General features: G+C 40.5%; 1 protein-coding gene across 1 annotated transcript in view; it reads left to right on the forward strand.

The window, feature by feature from the left end:
• Positions 1–445: 445 nt before the first annotated feature.
• The window catches only part of LOC146544425 (collagen alpha-1(XXV) chain-like), a 156520-nt gene continuing 140419 nt past the window's right edge, over positions 446–16546 (forward strand). Inside the window, exons 1-2 of the mRNA XM_085221938.1 lie at positions 446–1045; positions 1445–1514. Of these exons, the coding sequence (XP_085078064.1) occupies positions 701–1045; positions 1445–1514 (415 nt within the window). The 5' untranslated portion in view covers positions 446–700. The remainder of the gene's footprint in view (positions 1046–1444; positions 1515–16546) is intronic.

Genomic DNA, 16546 nt, shown 5'->3' on the forward strand with positions numbered 1-16546 from the left:
AGCTTTTTGCATTCGTGCTTTCACAGCAGTTCTGTTGCACTGTGTGTGAGCGCTTGGAAAACAATAGGTAATAAAAGTGCACAAACAGAACACCACGAGGAATTGCCGTTTGTGGTGCAAACCAGCACGCTCGGCGCTGTCTGGGAGTCACCGTGTCCGGCTTTCCCCCGGGACTCTTTCCACCTTTCGAGCAGTCCTTGGAGCCGCGCGTTCCCTCGGGCTCCGCCGCTGCCTCGAGCAGGGAGAAACAGCTGTAGGAGAGGGCAAAGCCGGCGGCAGCAGCTCGTGCCGAGCCCCCGCCCAGGTGAACGCCGTGCAAACGAGGGCGGGGCGGCGGCTGACAGTGGGGCCGAGCTCGGGGCTTCCCCGCCCGGCTCGGCTGTGGGAGCCGGCAGACAGGTGGAGGGGGAGCAACAAGTCCGGCGGGGAGGGAGGGAGCGAGCGAGCGAGCGAGCCGAGCGGAGCGGGGCTTCCCTCCCGCCCCACAGCTCTGACAAGTGGCGGAGCGCTCGCACAGCGCGCGGCTCCGGGCGGTGCGGCAGCCGCGGGGCTCGACCCGCACCGCTTTACGCCGCCGAAGTGCGGGGACGGCCGCGGGCTCCGCCTCCGTTTGTTTATTTAGTCCTCGTCACCCGCCTTTTGGTCGCTCGTTTCGGTCTAGTTCCTCGCTATTATTTTTGTTTGTAAATTAGTCGCCTCCATGGGGGGCGGAGGAAAGGAAATAAAAGCTGCCGCAGCCGAAGGGTGCAAAAGCATGCTGGGCAAGAGCCGCGGAGCCGCAGGACGGGATGGCTGCGGCGGGGAGCGCTGCCCGCGCCGGGCCGGGCCGTGCTGCTCGGCGCTGCCCGTTCTGCTCTCTGCGCTGGCGGCAGCTTCCTGCGTGTACCTGGGGGTACGGACCAGCGACCTTCAGGCCCGGCTGGCGGCCATCGAGGGCGCCCGGGGGGGCTCCGCCGCCGCCGCTCCGCTCCCGCCGCTGCCCGGCTTTTCTCTGGAACGACTCAACGAGATGATGCAGGAGAAAGTGGAGCGGCTGCTCGCCCAGGTGTGGGGGACGGGGGGCCGCTCCGGCCGCGTGCGGATGGGAAGATGGGGAGACCGAGGGGCGCGTGGGGCAGCGCGGGGCGCGGGAACGGAGGGCATCGCGCAGAGGGTTTTCCCCACGCGTCCCCGCGTTTCTGGCCGGTGCCGGGGAGCGGGCTTGCGATCGAAAATAAATGAAGTTCTAGGGCGTGAGGGGAGGTAAAGGTGAGAGAAAGCCGTTGGTGGTGGGCTCGTTTCGGTGGGGGTGGAGAAGTCAGCCCTTTAGGCTGGGTCAGGTCCAAGAGAAGAAGCCGTCGCCAGTTCAGCGCTCGGTGAGACAGCTGTAAAGCGGGGCACGCGGGGCTGTGCCGCCGGGCTGTGGCAGGCCGAGCGCCCTCACGTTGCTCCTCTTCCCCCACAGAAGTCCTACGAGCACTTGGCAAAAATCCGAGCGGCGAGAGAAGCGCCCGCAGAGTGCAGCTGCCCGCCAGGTAACGCGGCTCGGCGTCCGTCCTCCCGGAGCTCTGCGTTCTGGGGTTAATTCTGCGTCCCGTGTGCGTCAAACGGTCATAAATTAGAGCAAGCTTCTTCAGTCAGCATCAATTGGGTGGCAAAGGTGTAGAGCCCGGAGTTGTATCGCGTTTCCCCTGTGGCGCTAGGTTGGAATACGTGCTGGTTAAAAGACCACTGTTAGGCTGGCACATGCCAAATGATGACACTTGTGAAGTTAATGGTCTGTGCTAGCAAGGAGAAATACATTCGATCTTAAGTGAAGTGGTACTGAATCAAGGCGTTCTGCGCTCAGTTCAGGAAGCAGAACAAAAATTCCTAGTGAAAATTTATGGCGTGGATTAAAATAAGTGAGGAATCCGTTGCAAGTCAGCAGCATGCACATACAAGAGCTTTTCAGTAATGCCTTGTTTTTCTGCAGTGGGGGAGGGAAGTGGTTCCCCTAGGAAGGGATTGCAAGTTTCATAGTGAGGATTCAGAATGGCATTTCTTTATGCAACTGGTGGTGTTGCTCAGATTTGGAAATGGGGCCTCCTAATACTGGGTTTGGTTGTCTGTGTGCGCACAGTACGGTGCTGTCTGGTTTTGGTGCTGCTTTTGGACTGTCTGGAAACTGTCGCTCTTGTCCTTGCTTTATAAACATCTGCTGATACATATCTCAGTGTGAATGGCATCTTAAAAGTTAGGAAAGTAATGCTGATGTATCACAAGGTGATAGCTGTAAGAACACTGGCATCCTCGGTGCAGTGAAACACCGTAGGCACAGCATGTTTTGCATGTTCTACCACCCTGAGTGCGGACAAAACCCATGTTCTTTATGGGTGGAATATTGCTGCTTAGCAAGAATTAAGCTGAGGATAGCGTTTCACAATAGAGTGTGTGATGGCACTGTGCACATATGAGTAAGGTGCTCCTTTAGTTAAGGGTTCAGTTTCTGCCAAACTCATTCGTCTGACAGGACTACTGAAATACAATGTTAAAACTGACTGCCATGCTGCTACAGCATCTTGCTGATGTCGCAGCTGGGAGCAGAGTGTTTTTCTTCACTGGTGTAGGAGCTACCATGGCTAGCACAAAAAGAATAATTTGTATGACTGTTATAAAAGAGTGCATAGATTTACTCCACTCTCAGCTGGTTTTGATAAAAGGCACTGATTTACTTCTGCACTACAAACACATTTTCTTTCAAGTACAGTGTTGATTTTATTTTTCTGTTGCTTAACTGCAGTCATCATTACAAGGTTGAAGTTTATGTGTTGAAAATGGAGTTGCTCATCATGTTGTATGCACAGATGTATTCTATGAGCTTGAAATGCTGCTGAATTTGATTCCAAACATTCTCGCTCTTCATTCTCCTCGTTTGAATTCGTTTGTTATGTTCTCACTTACTGCTTTCAGACCTAAGGTCAGTACCTCCTGTTTCACAGTTGTTATGTGGTGTGTTACTAGCCCGCTACCACTAGAGCTCCACATCATACCAATTTTTACCTGACCTTTCTTCTAAAGATGTTTCATCAAATAGATTGTCAGCAGCAGAGTATTCCTCACGTGCACTGTAAAAATATTAACTTAAGTAAAAGTTAGAATAAAGTTATCTGAGAAACATTCTCAAGGGGTAAGGTTTATATGACAAGGGAAATGTTTGTATACGTAGTTGTGGGCATTTATGTGTGTGTGTGTGTGTGTGTGTGTGTGAAGATTAACTGTTATGGGGGATTAGAAATGTGATACTGGGTTTCTCACCTCTAGGTCACTGTTTCAGTTTTGAAAGAAAGTTTTGCAGTGATTGGAAGATATTGCCTTGTGATAACCTCATTTTTGAGCATCTTAAAGTGAGTTCATGTTCTCATGCTTGTTACCAGTGGGCAGGTGTCTACATCAAAATGGCAACATCCTGAGAGCCTTATCAGGGAGGACAAGGGCTGAATGGCACACTGCCTGGTATTGTGCCTTCCTGACTGCAGGTATTATGGAGAGCAGGAGGGGACAGCAAATAAATCATTGTTCCTTTATTGGATTCAGTTTGTGGAATTGCTTCTAGACTGGATGTGATGAGCTTTTTATTTTCTTCCTTAATGTTTCAGCTACAAATTTGGACTACTGTGTTTTGAAATACATTTATTTTCATAGGGAAAGAATCATGGAAAGTCTCTTGTTTGTTTTTTGTCATTGTTGTCTGCTATCTGTGGCTATCTGTGAAGCCAAAGAATAAATTAACTCTTCACTACATAATTCCATTTTTAATGCTTTATTCTGCACAGGTTCTGCATTTCTTACCTGGGTTTATTTAATAATACAATGCACGTCTGTTTGAGGTGGTTTTGGAAAGCTTTTGTTGGTACGCAGGTAGTTTTTGAAAGATTGCAGTGCTATGAGAAAAAGGCAGCTGCCAGATGGCCACCAAGGAAGTTTCCACCGTTCTGCTCTTTAAAGAGAAATAATGATTATTTGGAAAAAAGATTACTTTGTCTTATACCAGAGGAAGAGAGGGAAATTCAATCTGCAGGCAAGAGGGTGAGAATGTAGTCTCTGATTTCGGATTAAAGTTATGCAACTGACGTAGATCTCATTAGCTGGAGATGTCCATCCCCTTGTGGCTCTCCATGGTAGGAAGTGCACGTTCAAAGGAAACTGGATTGGAATGGCTTGAATGCTGCAGAGGCAGCCAGATTCACAAGTGCTCGTAGCTTGCAAAGCTGTCCGTGTGTGACAACAGCCTTGAACTTCCTCTAGAATGAGAAACTGTTAGGCTTCTCAGTTTTTTTAAAAATGTTTTCACTAAATGTGTTTTCCAATCGTTAATGTTGTTCTAAAAGATGCACAGTGTGCAGAGATGCTGAGAGTTTTGATTTTAATTTTGTAGGACTAAAACCAGATACCAAAGATTTTGTAAATATTTTCGTATGACAATAGCAGGCATTCTTTCTCTTAAAGCGGAGTAATAAAGTTTGATATGTAAATGCATACTGACATTCCTCTTAAATTACCTCAGCTCTAACAGGAGTGCAACAGTCACTGCTGGCAGTTAGTCCTCTGCACAGGGGACTGGGGGAAGATTGAATGGCTATTTTTAACTTAATATTTGGATTTTCCTATGTTTCCCAGACTTTTTATTTTAAATGAATGTTTCCAAACCGTAAGAGATGAACAAAAAAAGATGTGTAGGTAATTACTTCACATGCCTGAATCTTTCTTTAAAGATTCAGTACCATAAACTGCAGTACCATAATCAGTTTTTTTTTTTTTTTTTTTTTTTTTTTTAGTCAGCTACAGTGCTGGATACCAAGTCAAGAAATTATACTACTGTGGAAGGAGTAACACTTTTGGAAGGCACAGGGATATTCTTGATTCAATAGAATTGTAAGAAATTCTTAACTAATAGTAGATTTAGACCCACTTATTCAAAAAAATGTTCAAGCGTATTTGTAGGATTCATAGACTTCAACACAAACTAAGCACATGCTTTCATGTTTTTAGTGAATCGAGCCTTTCTATCTTGTAAGGGTCAAGCCCTGACACTTGCAATGAAGTGCTGTGATGTCTCATTCTCTAAGGGGTCTTCAGAGAGCCTGCTCCTGAAGCAAGGTCAGGTAGGACTGAAATGTTCAGTACAGAATGGGTCAGATTTGGTGAGTGGGAAGACTAGCAGCTGATGTGGTATGGTCCTGCATGTTCTTTAGGCAGCTTTTGGTTCAATAGCTAAACTTTTGTTTATTTCAGTAAAGTGAGCCTCAGGAGTGGATGGCCATTGCTAAATAAAGTTTGTGATTTGGGCTATAGAATTTTGAGAAAGATAGAAAGGTTGCAAAGAGAGACTTTCATCTGTAAAGGTTTTTTATGTTTTCAGAAGTGATTACTTTTCTTCTCTCCTTCTCCCAGATAAAGTTTTTTAACCTCTAGGAAAGTCATTATAACAAATTTATTCCTTTAAAAACAAAACGAAACAACACCATTCCCCCCTCCCTTCCCATTTTGTAAGTAGGAGTGTCAATATATGCCATATATTTAAAAAAATATATATATAAAATTTTTGCATAGGCAAAAGATAGGGTTGTATAATGTAATTCTTTTATTTTCTCTAAATGCAGAGTCTCATTGTATGCATGCTCACAGTACTTTGCACGTAAAATGATGAGGTTCATGTTTGTGAGTTGTCTTGCTATTGTTGTTTCATTTTTTCTTCCTCCAAGAACATTGCCTAAGCTTTACTGATTGGTTCTGCCTGTTTAGTCAAGTTAATTATTTTTGGTTTTTTGCTTGTACCACAGACAATGCTTACATTCCTTTGCTCTTTGTTATTTTCCCTATCAAGAACCATGCAATACTCTCATTTCTGTTCAGATATACATAACTTCAAAGCCTTTCCAGATATGGACACAACCATCGTTCTCTCTTAGCCAAGTACTACACGCTTTTCATGTAATAATGCCATTTAGATGGCTTGGTATTCGATGTGCCTCCTATTTCACCATGCCATTTGCTATGATCTAACTATAAAGCTTGTTTCAGTCTAGTTGATTATATATAAACCTGTTCATTAGGTTGAATAGATTTTTTGGAAGACGGAGACTACCAGTTGGCCTTCCTCTGCTAACAGTCATTCTAGTGGCAAAGTTACGTTCTATGGCCACAGCTCACTAGTAAGGTGTATGTGCTGTATGTGTTTTTGTAGCAGCATGGATGGATGTATTTTCTTAGCATCCCAATATACTTTTGTCCTTGCAGGCACCTAAGGTTTGTTCTGACATGTAGTGGAAGTAGATGAGCAGACCGTGCCATTTAAGCACTCTTTGTTATTTCCCCGTGTTTCAGAATTACTGTTTCCCTAAGCATTTTGATTAGTGAGGCTGAAAGATGGAGGAGAAATCATTTTCAGGGATTAAAAGAATCCAGAAATTGTTATCAGCAGGGTATTACTTTGTTTTTTGGTTGTGATTAGAGGGAAGTTTTTTTTTTTTTTTTTTTTTTTTTAAGATTTAAGAGGTAAAGAAAAAGGGAGCTGACTTAAATGTTTACTGATAAAGAATTCTGAAATAAAACATAGATAGAAACAGAAAGTATCTGTAGTGTTTTTCCCTTTTACTTAAAATCCCAATCTGTGCTAGCTGTACCTAGCTCCCAGCACTGCTTATTTCTGCCATGTCTGTATCATCTATTTGCAGAATGCAGTGCTCAGCTTTAATTTTGTAATTTTTCTGACAGGCCTCTGAGTTCCTCTTTCATACTTCTGCTGGTTTGATATTTTTCATTTTAGTTCCTAGATAAAGATGTTTATTGATGTGCAGCAGCACACAACCTTCTGGGTAGTCTGCTGTCTTGTTTGGATGACTGATTAGAGACACTGTTTTTTTCCCCACAGAAGATATTTATATTTTATTGGCTAAGATGTGACCTTTTAATTCTGTTGCCTCCGGGTAAGGAGGTAGGGTGTGCAGCGTGATAAATGAAACGTGATGTGGCTCAAAGGAGAGCTGATCAACTGCAAAATGCACCAGAATTCTCTTCTGTACTACTACTGATGTCAATGGCATGTAACAAAAATTGCTTTGACCACAGAAGTATTATTAACACAAAGTTTTGTTCTGAAATTGGTATTTATTGAACTAGCACAGCTTTGTCAGACAAGGTGCATTAGAAAAAGTTGATTTGCCTGCACTAGTTTTCCTTTAATGCTTGTGTTTAACTTCTGCATGTCTCCTTCCATTTGGCAGCTGTCCATCTTGAAAAACTGCTCTAAGTGTCAGAACAGGTTGAGTACAATACAGTGTGTCCTTCAGTGTGAAAACAGATCTTTAAGACCACTTCTGAAGTAGTGCATCTCTCTGTTTTGTTTTTCTTAAATTGTCAATACCTGCACCTAAATCTTGAAGAATATTTAAAGCTGGGGTAACTGAGTTCAGTTTGGCAATACTTTTGCTTTTTCTTTATGCTCAAAAGCCTCAGCCCTTTCCTTAAAGGTTAGTGAGTTCTTTGGAACGTGTTGCTTCGAGAATGGATCACCCCTCATCCTCCTTCCTACGTTTTTAAATGTATTGGCTGCGGCCTACCTGTCATTATTATTATTATTATTATTATTTTAAAATACACTTAGCACTAAAAATCAGCCATCTATGCAATCAGCTTGACTGACAGAATCCGTCTTTACGGATCTTTTGGGTTGCCAGAATCATATAATTAACCTCTTCAAGGTGCCAACCCCGTGAAGCCATCAATCTTTAATACACACAGAACTTTGAGTCATGTTGCTAACTACAGCTTCTTCAGGAAGGCAGAATAGCTCTCCCTTTCATTGTTTCAGCTGATTAAACTGCCAGATTTCCTAAAAGTCAGCCACAGAAAGGAAATCTGACTGCTTACTTGAACTATTAAGAAGATTTAAGAGGGTACAGAATAATGCAGGCTGGAAAACACAAATTTACCCCTGGACAACTGAAGTGGAAACTTGCAGTTAGATAATAGGCACAATGGTGAACACAGTGCTGCAGGCTTGCTTTTTTTGAGGCTTGTGAATTGTCATATTTTTTACCAGTTTAGACTTAGAGTAGAGCAAAGCCTGAAAGCAGTGCCTATTTAAATTCATATGTTCATCTCTTTTCATGAGATTAAGTTCAGATGGAAGAAGTTGCTTATGAGAGCTCAATAAAAATGGAAATTTGGGACATGTATTCAAAACTGAATGGCGATTTTGCATGTGCCAGGTTAACGTGTACCTTCCATGCAAATACAACTATCTTTTTTTCCCTAAAATCTTTAGAAATACAAGTTTGGGTGTTAATGAAGCAGATCATATTTGTGATTCTGTACTCTACAGCAGATGTGTATGGACAACCATTGTCAGGTATTTCTTTGCATGTGGTTCACAACTGCTGTTTCTAGTCAGTCACAGCTCAACAAATTGTTGGATATGGCTCAATTTTGGTGATTAAGTGCAGCAATCTCATGTAAACATTTTCCTTGGTTAAAAATGTGCAGCTCTGTAAATTAGTAAATGTGTGGTACAAGAAATTGCTGATGCACAGATGTGCCTGAGCTGTAATAACTTACTGTTTAAATGTTTCCATAGGTTGCCTGGTTCTCGTGCTGTACTGTCAAATAAGAAAGAACTTTCTTAGTGGGCAGGCTACAATTTCCTTATTTGTGAAGCAAATCCCTTGTCCCATCCATCATGTTCACAGAGAAAACCTGACCACTGTGTTCTTCCTAAAGCAGTGTTTTATGTACGTTGGAACAGTCTTGTCTGCAATGCACACTGTGAAATTATCCTTCCTGCTCCTTTCTTGCTCTGAAGTCTTTTTGTATTAAAATTGTTTTCCATTTATATGTGCAGGCACAGTTTACGGAATAGGCACTTACTTAGAGTTTTAAATACTGTATGCACATTTGGGGAGAGTTTCTTACACTTTTAAAGCTTTGAAACAGGTAATGCCTTGAGAGCATTCTGATGAAATAAAACATTTTTATAGACCTTCTCATTAGAAATGTATGCGGTTATACTCATCAGAGGTGTAATGACAGTCCTCTGTAGGGCAAAAAAAAAACAAACAACAACCCAATAAATGCAATGAAGAACATATAGTAACACAGAATTTAATTTAGATACATTTCTTTTACTCTTAAAATGTCCTGAAAAAATGCTACAATGATTTCCAAGACTTCTGTCTGCAAGGCTATTCTCAACCAAGAAATAATGTAACTTGTAGCAACAATTGTTTCTCCCTCCCTGTCTTAAAAAGTGAACAGGAAGTTATCAAAGATGAATAAAGTATATATATATATATATATATATATATATATATATTAAATGCACACATGAGGAATAGATTAGATGGTCTATTAAAATCAGTACGTTTAGTTTTAAATAGTCTCTATTAACCATTAAAGTTATCATCTTAGATTTGGATGTTCATGAACTTACCTTACAATTATTGTGTGCTGGGCAAATATATTAGGACATAACTATAGTATCTCATGTTTTTGGGGTTTTTTTTTTGTTTGTTTGTTTTGTTTTTTTTTTTTAACTTAGGATTTTTTAACATTGTTTCCTATGACTTAGTAATTATTTTTTAGAAATACATATTTACTTTTGCCAATGTGTCTTGTTTGGGCACGCAGTGGAGAGTGGATCACAAATTCACACCTTCTCAGGAAGGAGGAAAATGGAGTCATATGAGGAATGATGGTTTTGAATTCCTTTAAGTAGCTTTCTCTACTTTTCTTGTGGTTCTTCTGCAAGCTCAGCTGGAGGACTGCTGAGTAGAGTAAGAAGGAGATTAAACAAACTTTCCTCTTGTTCTTTGATCCTCATCTTAGCGCATCACACAGTACTTTGTAACACAGCAGAATGACACTTGGTGCTTCCACTTGCATCCGTGAGTTGGAAACTAAGTAGGCTGCCTCCCAAGTCACAGTGACATGGCATAGCATATAGCTCACTTAATATAAATGGAGGGAGAACTGGCCATCTTGAGCTTGCAGACAAATCCTACATGGCGCCAGGTGGCTGATCTACTCCTTTCCGCTAGTTGAAATAACTGGCTCATGCCGTTTCCTGGTACTACTTCAGTCTGCTGGTATCTCGGAGGTGCCTCCTCTAAGCTACAAGGATTTATAGGAGAGAAGTGTTTAACCTTATCTTCCTTTTGCACCAAGGAACAGACTCGGTTAGCACATAGAGCACATATTCCCACTCTTCTGAAGAGTTTTAGGGCTCTTGGGAGTAAGGAACTGTGGAGTAGGATGTATAATTTCACTGCCTTTTCTGCTCTGCCATTTGCAATTTTATGCAGTCTTAACAAAAATTCATTTACTTTACCTTCCTGAGTATTTTCAGTGTCCCTATTGGCACAGGAAAAATTATCGTACCACAATATATTATATTAAAGGTTATATTATTTTATATTATATTATATTAAAGGTTAACTTAGGAATGGGGTTCCTCAGTAATAAACTGATTCATAAGGTGTTGTGCTTAAGATAATGGTGGAAAATGGTTGTTTTAAAATATCTCCTCTAAAAGATGGGGATTAGGCTGGAAGAAGTTTTGAAAACAGAAAAATATACTGAAAATCAGATCCAAGACCTTTTTATCAGAGCTGTGGTAGAAATTACAGTGGATTTGTGTGTATATTTGACAGCAAAATTGCACAATGTATTTTGAAAGACACTAACCTGTTAGCTATCTATTTCTATGATTACGATTATGCACCGTCTGTGCAAACAAGAACAGTTGCCCACAGACAGTATATCTTATGATGCTCGTACCAGCGTTGCTAGGAAATGACATAAGGGTTCTTATATACTGGATAATAGTAGGGTTTTAATGGAGGACTGCGATGCTAAAAGTCAAAGCTTATGCATCTTAAGTTGAGGAGGTATTTCCTTTAGCTGGCAGCTCTAATAATCCTTTTTATGAGTATGAGAACCAGTTGCTTGAAGGCACGCACCCCTTCTCCTCCCCCAACGTCATGCCCATACCATCTGAGTAAGCTGTTGCTCTAATTCTCTTGATGTTCCTGAAGAGAAGCCTTGATACCTGAGCACAGGGATATGGCTGCAGAGGATTAGAAGGATAAGCTCCATAGGTCTGTGGATTAATATTGTCATCTAGAATTTACATCTAGATAATGTCCAATGGCATCTCTATGAAGGTATTTTCATGTGTTGACTGTACAGAGACACTCCTGTCTACTCTTTTGCCACAGTTTATCAAATGTCCTTTAATGTTTGCGTCTCCATTGCTGTACTATTGGGTGTTGGCAGTTGAAAGGATGTCTCAGTGGATGATGAATGCTGTGAACTGTTGCCTCAGCTTCACACAGAGCTGACTAATATTCTTCTCAGTTCCTTCTATATCTGAGATAGCTGTTTAAAACATTAGCAAAAATACTTTATGAATCCTAACTTGATTCTTGTGGCAGGAGATGTGATCTGTGCAGACATATGTGAGTGTAAACCAAAGTCTGGTAACTGTTTATGTGATCTTTATGGCAGTGGTGAACTCTGCTTTTCTATGTTCTCTGTCCAGTCTGGATCCTTGACAGCTCTTTGTGTAAATTAATACGCAGCGTGGAGTGTGACATTATGTGGCACCTATAGATGAATGCAGTGGAAGCACAGCAATGGCTTGTCTGCAGTAGCTGTCTACCTGTGCATATGAGGAAGTTACAGTTCAGTAAGGAGTATCTTGTGTATGTTTCCCAAATGGTTCCTGAATGTAGGTGCACAGAATACTGATGAGTTATAGAGCATGAAAGGCACAGTGGTGTGGCAAGTTTAAAATAAACCAGTGCTTAGATAGCCGTTGTCAATACTTATAGTTGATGTATTTGTCATGATGACAGCCATGTTTGTAGAAGGCTGGAAATGTTGTAATATGTGAAGACAGAGTGTTTTTGCAGTGTAGTAAGCATGTAAGTGCGTTTTATTTCTTCAGTGTATGGAGACTAATCTTAGTGAAGAGAGATTAGTATTTAAGTCTGACAGTTGTGAATGTCACTGTAGGACAGCTTTGCATAATTCCTTAGTTTAAATTCCACGCTGAGCCACATCCTAACGTGCAGGAGGAAAACCTTCTTTTAGCATATTCAATTAACAAGCAGAACAGAAACTGTTATCGTGACCAGTTAAAAAAAAAAAAAAGCACCAACTTTCAAAAGTAAATGACCAACGAGTGGAAAAAAAGATAACTGAAATCCTCAACTTTTTTTTCCTCTTGGAATCGATCTGTTGTTGTGGATTTTCTGATGTAATCCAAGCAGTTTCAGTCCACTCTAAGATAACGAGATATTTGTATTTGCAATATTTATTATAATAACTGGAACACTGTGGAAAAAACTAAAGGCATATTTAGAGAAAACATCATTCTTAATGGATTACAACAAGGAAAATAAGCAATAGTCCTGTGCTGTGAATATTCAGTTACAGAGAAGTAAAGGCAAGGCAGAATGTCTTTCTATCTGAGTTCCACTACCTATATGATAGGACTGATATAAATGTTGCGTATGTCCCAAAGTATGAAGTACTCAAAATTAAGAATAAAGCATCGAAGAGCAGAAGATTATTTCTTAAATCACAAAATGCTTGTTTTCATTGAACCTCATGAGATTCACTTGGGCCCATTGCTTGAGCCTGTCTAGGTCTCTCTGGATGGCATGCCTCCTCTTGGGTGTGACGATTACACCACGCAGCTTGTTGTCACCTGCAAACTTGCTGAGGATGCAATCGATCCCACTACGGAGGTCACTGATGTTAAAGAGCACCAGTTTCAGTACTGACCAGAGGGACTCTACTTGTGACCAATCTCAATCTGAACATTGAGCCATTGACCACTTCTCTCTCGGTACAATCTGGCAATCAGCTCCTTGTCTATCTATCAATCCACCCATCAAATCCATATCTTTCCAGTTTGGGGAGAAGGGTGTTATGGGAGACTATATCAAAAGCCTTACTGAAATCCAGATAGATGGCATCAGTTGCTTTTCCCTTGTCCACTGTCACAGTTATGCCGTCATAAAAAGAGACAAGGTTGGTCAGAGAGAACATGCCCTTCATGAAGCCATGATACGTTTTCTGTCTCACCTCCCATTCTCCCATGTACCTTAGCCTATCCTTCAGGAGGATTTGCTCTGTGATCTTCCATGGCACTGAGGTGAGGCTAACAGGTTGGTAGTTCCCTAAATCACTCTTTCAACCCTTCTTAAAGAAATTAGGTAATTACAAATGCATCCATTTTCAATTAAAGTAATCTTCTAAAACTTTTCTGGGGGGGATTATTGAAATAATTTTTTAAATTATTTGTGAAAACTTCTTAAGCCTGGAGAACAGTCTTAATAGAACGGGTAGGCAGTGCCAGCTTGGATAATTTATGTGGAGAAAGAAGAAATTTCTTGTGCTACCAGAGTTTTTAAGACCCAGATATGTTTCTTACCTGGAGGTAGATAAAAGTAGTCTCTACGTAAAATTCTGGTTGACAGCAGATGTGATGTGTGTGAATAGATCACTTCAGGCACATGAATAGTCCCATGATTTGAACTGAAATCAGTATTTACTTTGGCATCTGACTTCTGAGTGTATCTTCTCTTCCTTCCCCCTTTGTCTTCTTCCCCTCTATAAGGATACTCTTGCGTACCTGTTCATATGTGCATTAGCATCTACTTTAGCTTTGATTTATAGCTTTTTTTCATCCTACTTGTGCTATTTTCTATGTGCTAATTCTTTATTCATGCAGTCTTTGAGCAAGAATATTATGTATATTGTATTTATAAGAATAAAAATTAGTTTTTAGAGTTCTTGTCCCTCTAGGAATGCTTTGGACAGTTTTTTTTTAATGAGATTGATAAATAGTCTGATTTCTCAATTCATAGTTACAGATGCTGTGAGTGTGGTTCTAAGGTCTGTTATTTTTATTTTTTTATTTTTTGAAGTGATTAGATACAATTACAAAAAGTAGATATACCCATGTATGTAGCTGGACCCTTATAATTTCCTTACCAACATAACTGAATCTCATGTATGCATGTGTTCTTTGCTTTTTTTACTCAAATTCATTTTCATGCTTGCACAAGAGTTACTCCTTCTGTTCAGCTCTGCCAATTGTTTTAACAATGTTAACCAGCTCTCTTGATCTCTACTTTCCTGATGGTATGTTTTAATGGTCTCTATCTGCTGAATCCGAATACTCTCTTGCTTTCTCTGTGGCAGTATTTAACAAGTTTCTTTACATGCAGCAATATAAAAAAACATTTCATGTGTAGGTCCCTATTTGAGCTATCAAAATTCGGAATAAGCGTGCTAGTTGACGGGAAGCCTGTTGCTAAGAGACATCTGTACTTCAAGAAAATCCAATTGTCAGTGACTGGGAAGGAATATCCATAGTCAGATACGAGTGGCCTTTTTTTTTTCTTTTTTTTTTTTTCTTTTCCTCTGTTAATAGTCTCCCAAGATAGTTTAATGAGGAATTAAGGATTGACGCAGTCTTCAAAGAAAAAGTAGCAAAATAAACTTGAATACTTTTTCCTACAGCTTTTACCCTGCAACATCTGGAAAAGCTTAACTCAGGGTGGATTTCAGTATTCTAGTGGTAGGCTCTAATGGCTCACTCAGTCTTAGCAGTGGATGACAGCTGAGTATGCTAAATTGTGAACTACTGCAATGGCCTCACAGGGCTTGACAAACATAATGATGTCAAGAGGAAGGGTGACGTGTCTGTAGGATGTCTTCTACTGAACTGCACTTCATAGACAATGTGAACTCAGCTAAGATGTCCAGACTTAATGTCTTGAGGGACAGTATGTAGGGGAGAATCTATAACCAGAATGCTGTGCTTCTGACAGAAAGTGTTATCTTCCTGTGGTGGTCTGACAAGGAAGGAATTTATGGGAAGCTGGAGGCCGGTGTGAACGAGAAGCAAATTGTTATTCCCTAAGCAAGGGAATGATCATAATTCTTTTGAATTCTACAGCACTCTGGTCTGGTAGTTAGCATTTTGCAAGAAGAAGCATGAAAATAGTGCATGTGTTGTGCTGTCGCAGTGTTCCTCAGAGCCCCTAGGAGCTATCACACTGCATTTTATCTCTATTGTAACATCATACTAAAGTGTCTGGACCAATGGTCTGCGGTATAAATTGATGTTGAAGCCCTAAAGGCAGAAGGGTGAACTTGATTTACTCCAGTGCTGTTACCATCCTTCTCGCTTCACTATTTCACTGTTAGCCATTCATCTCTCTTTGATTCCTTAATTTATGTAGAGCAGGAAGGACAGCAGCAAAGGCTGATCTTTGATCCTCCTGTGGACTGATATTTTACTAGCTCAGAGTCTCAGTTATTGTCCCAGCTGTCTTTCTTTTTTTTTTTTTTTCCTCCCAAAAAAATGTCACTAAAATGTTTGGAGTAGTACCTAGTAATCAGCTGTAGAAAAGTTATTCCCGTTACATGTGTTGTTGTGTCTCATAGAATGGAAGTTTACAGGAAAAGAATGGTGGGACGTAATATTGTTATGTTGCTATTAATCATAATTTGACACAAGCTGTGATTATTTAACTTAGTGACTAAGAATAGTCTTGGGATTAATGTAGCCAAAATGGTTCCAACTCTTTGGAAAACTAATGCTGGTTCTAAAGAACACTTGTATATAAATGAAGACAGATATATCCTCAAATAATCTTCTTTCATGTGCCTAAGTATACCCATTGTGACTGCATTCAGTGGTTCTTAAACACTTTGCTGTGTGCCCCAGCACACAAGAGGGCTACCATTTTGTGAAATGACATGGGGTTCTTAGTAAAACAAAAGCTTCATAAAAGAGTAATTGTATGCATATATACCTCCTGAATAACTGACCCCCCCCCTCCCAATTTCTTTATGACAATCAAAAGGAGGCCTAAAATCAGCAATTCCAAATTGGTTTTTGTTTGATAAAATGCAATTAGATCTTGAAATTATGCCATCAATCAAATGAAAGAAATGACTTTTTATAGGGTAAATTATAACACAAGTAAATTACATATAACATTATTAAAAGAAAATTATAACATATAAAACATATTTAACATATAACTATATGCTTTTTAATTAATAAATAAGATTCATAAACTTTTTCCTATGCGTGTTGCAAACAGTACAGCTATTAATATAACTACTAGTGACCAGCAGCAGGTGGCTCGTGTTCATTTGTGTTCGACAAACATGCTGCATTCAGTTAATTTTATTTTTTAGTTGTGTACAAAATATGATCTTGTGACATTGTCCTTCTTGAAGTATAAAATATGTCTTGATTTAACTCTGGGGAGAAAGATTGATTTCTTTTTCTGCAGCTTGTGAAGAACTGTTAAAATATGAGACAGAACTTGCAGAGATGTAATAAAACATTTTATTCCTATATGGCATACTGAGAATTATAGAAGGGCTTAGGTTGGAAGGGACACTAAAGATCATCCAGTTCCAAGCCCTTGCCATAGGCAGGGTTGCCAGCAAACCAAATGGTTGGACGCTCGTGGATTAGGTGTTTTATACATCT

This window comes from Meleagris gallopavo, chromosome 4 (genome assembly GCF_905368555.1).
Source record: "Meleagris gallopavo chromosome 4, MGAL_WU_HG_1.1, whole genome shotgun sequence".
Classification (NCBI taxonomy): domain Eukaryota; kingdom Metazoa; phylum Chordata; class Aves; order Galliformes; family Phasianidae; genus Meleagris; species Meleagris gallopavo.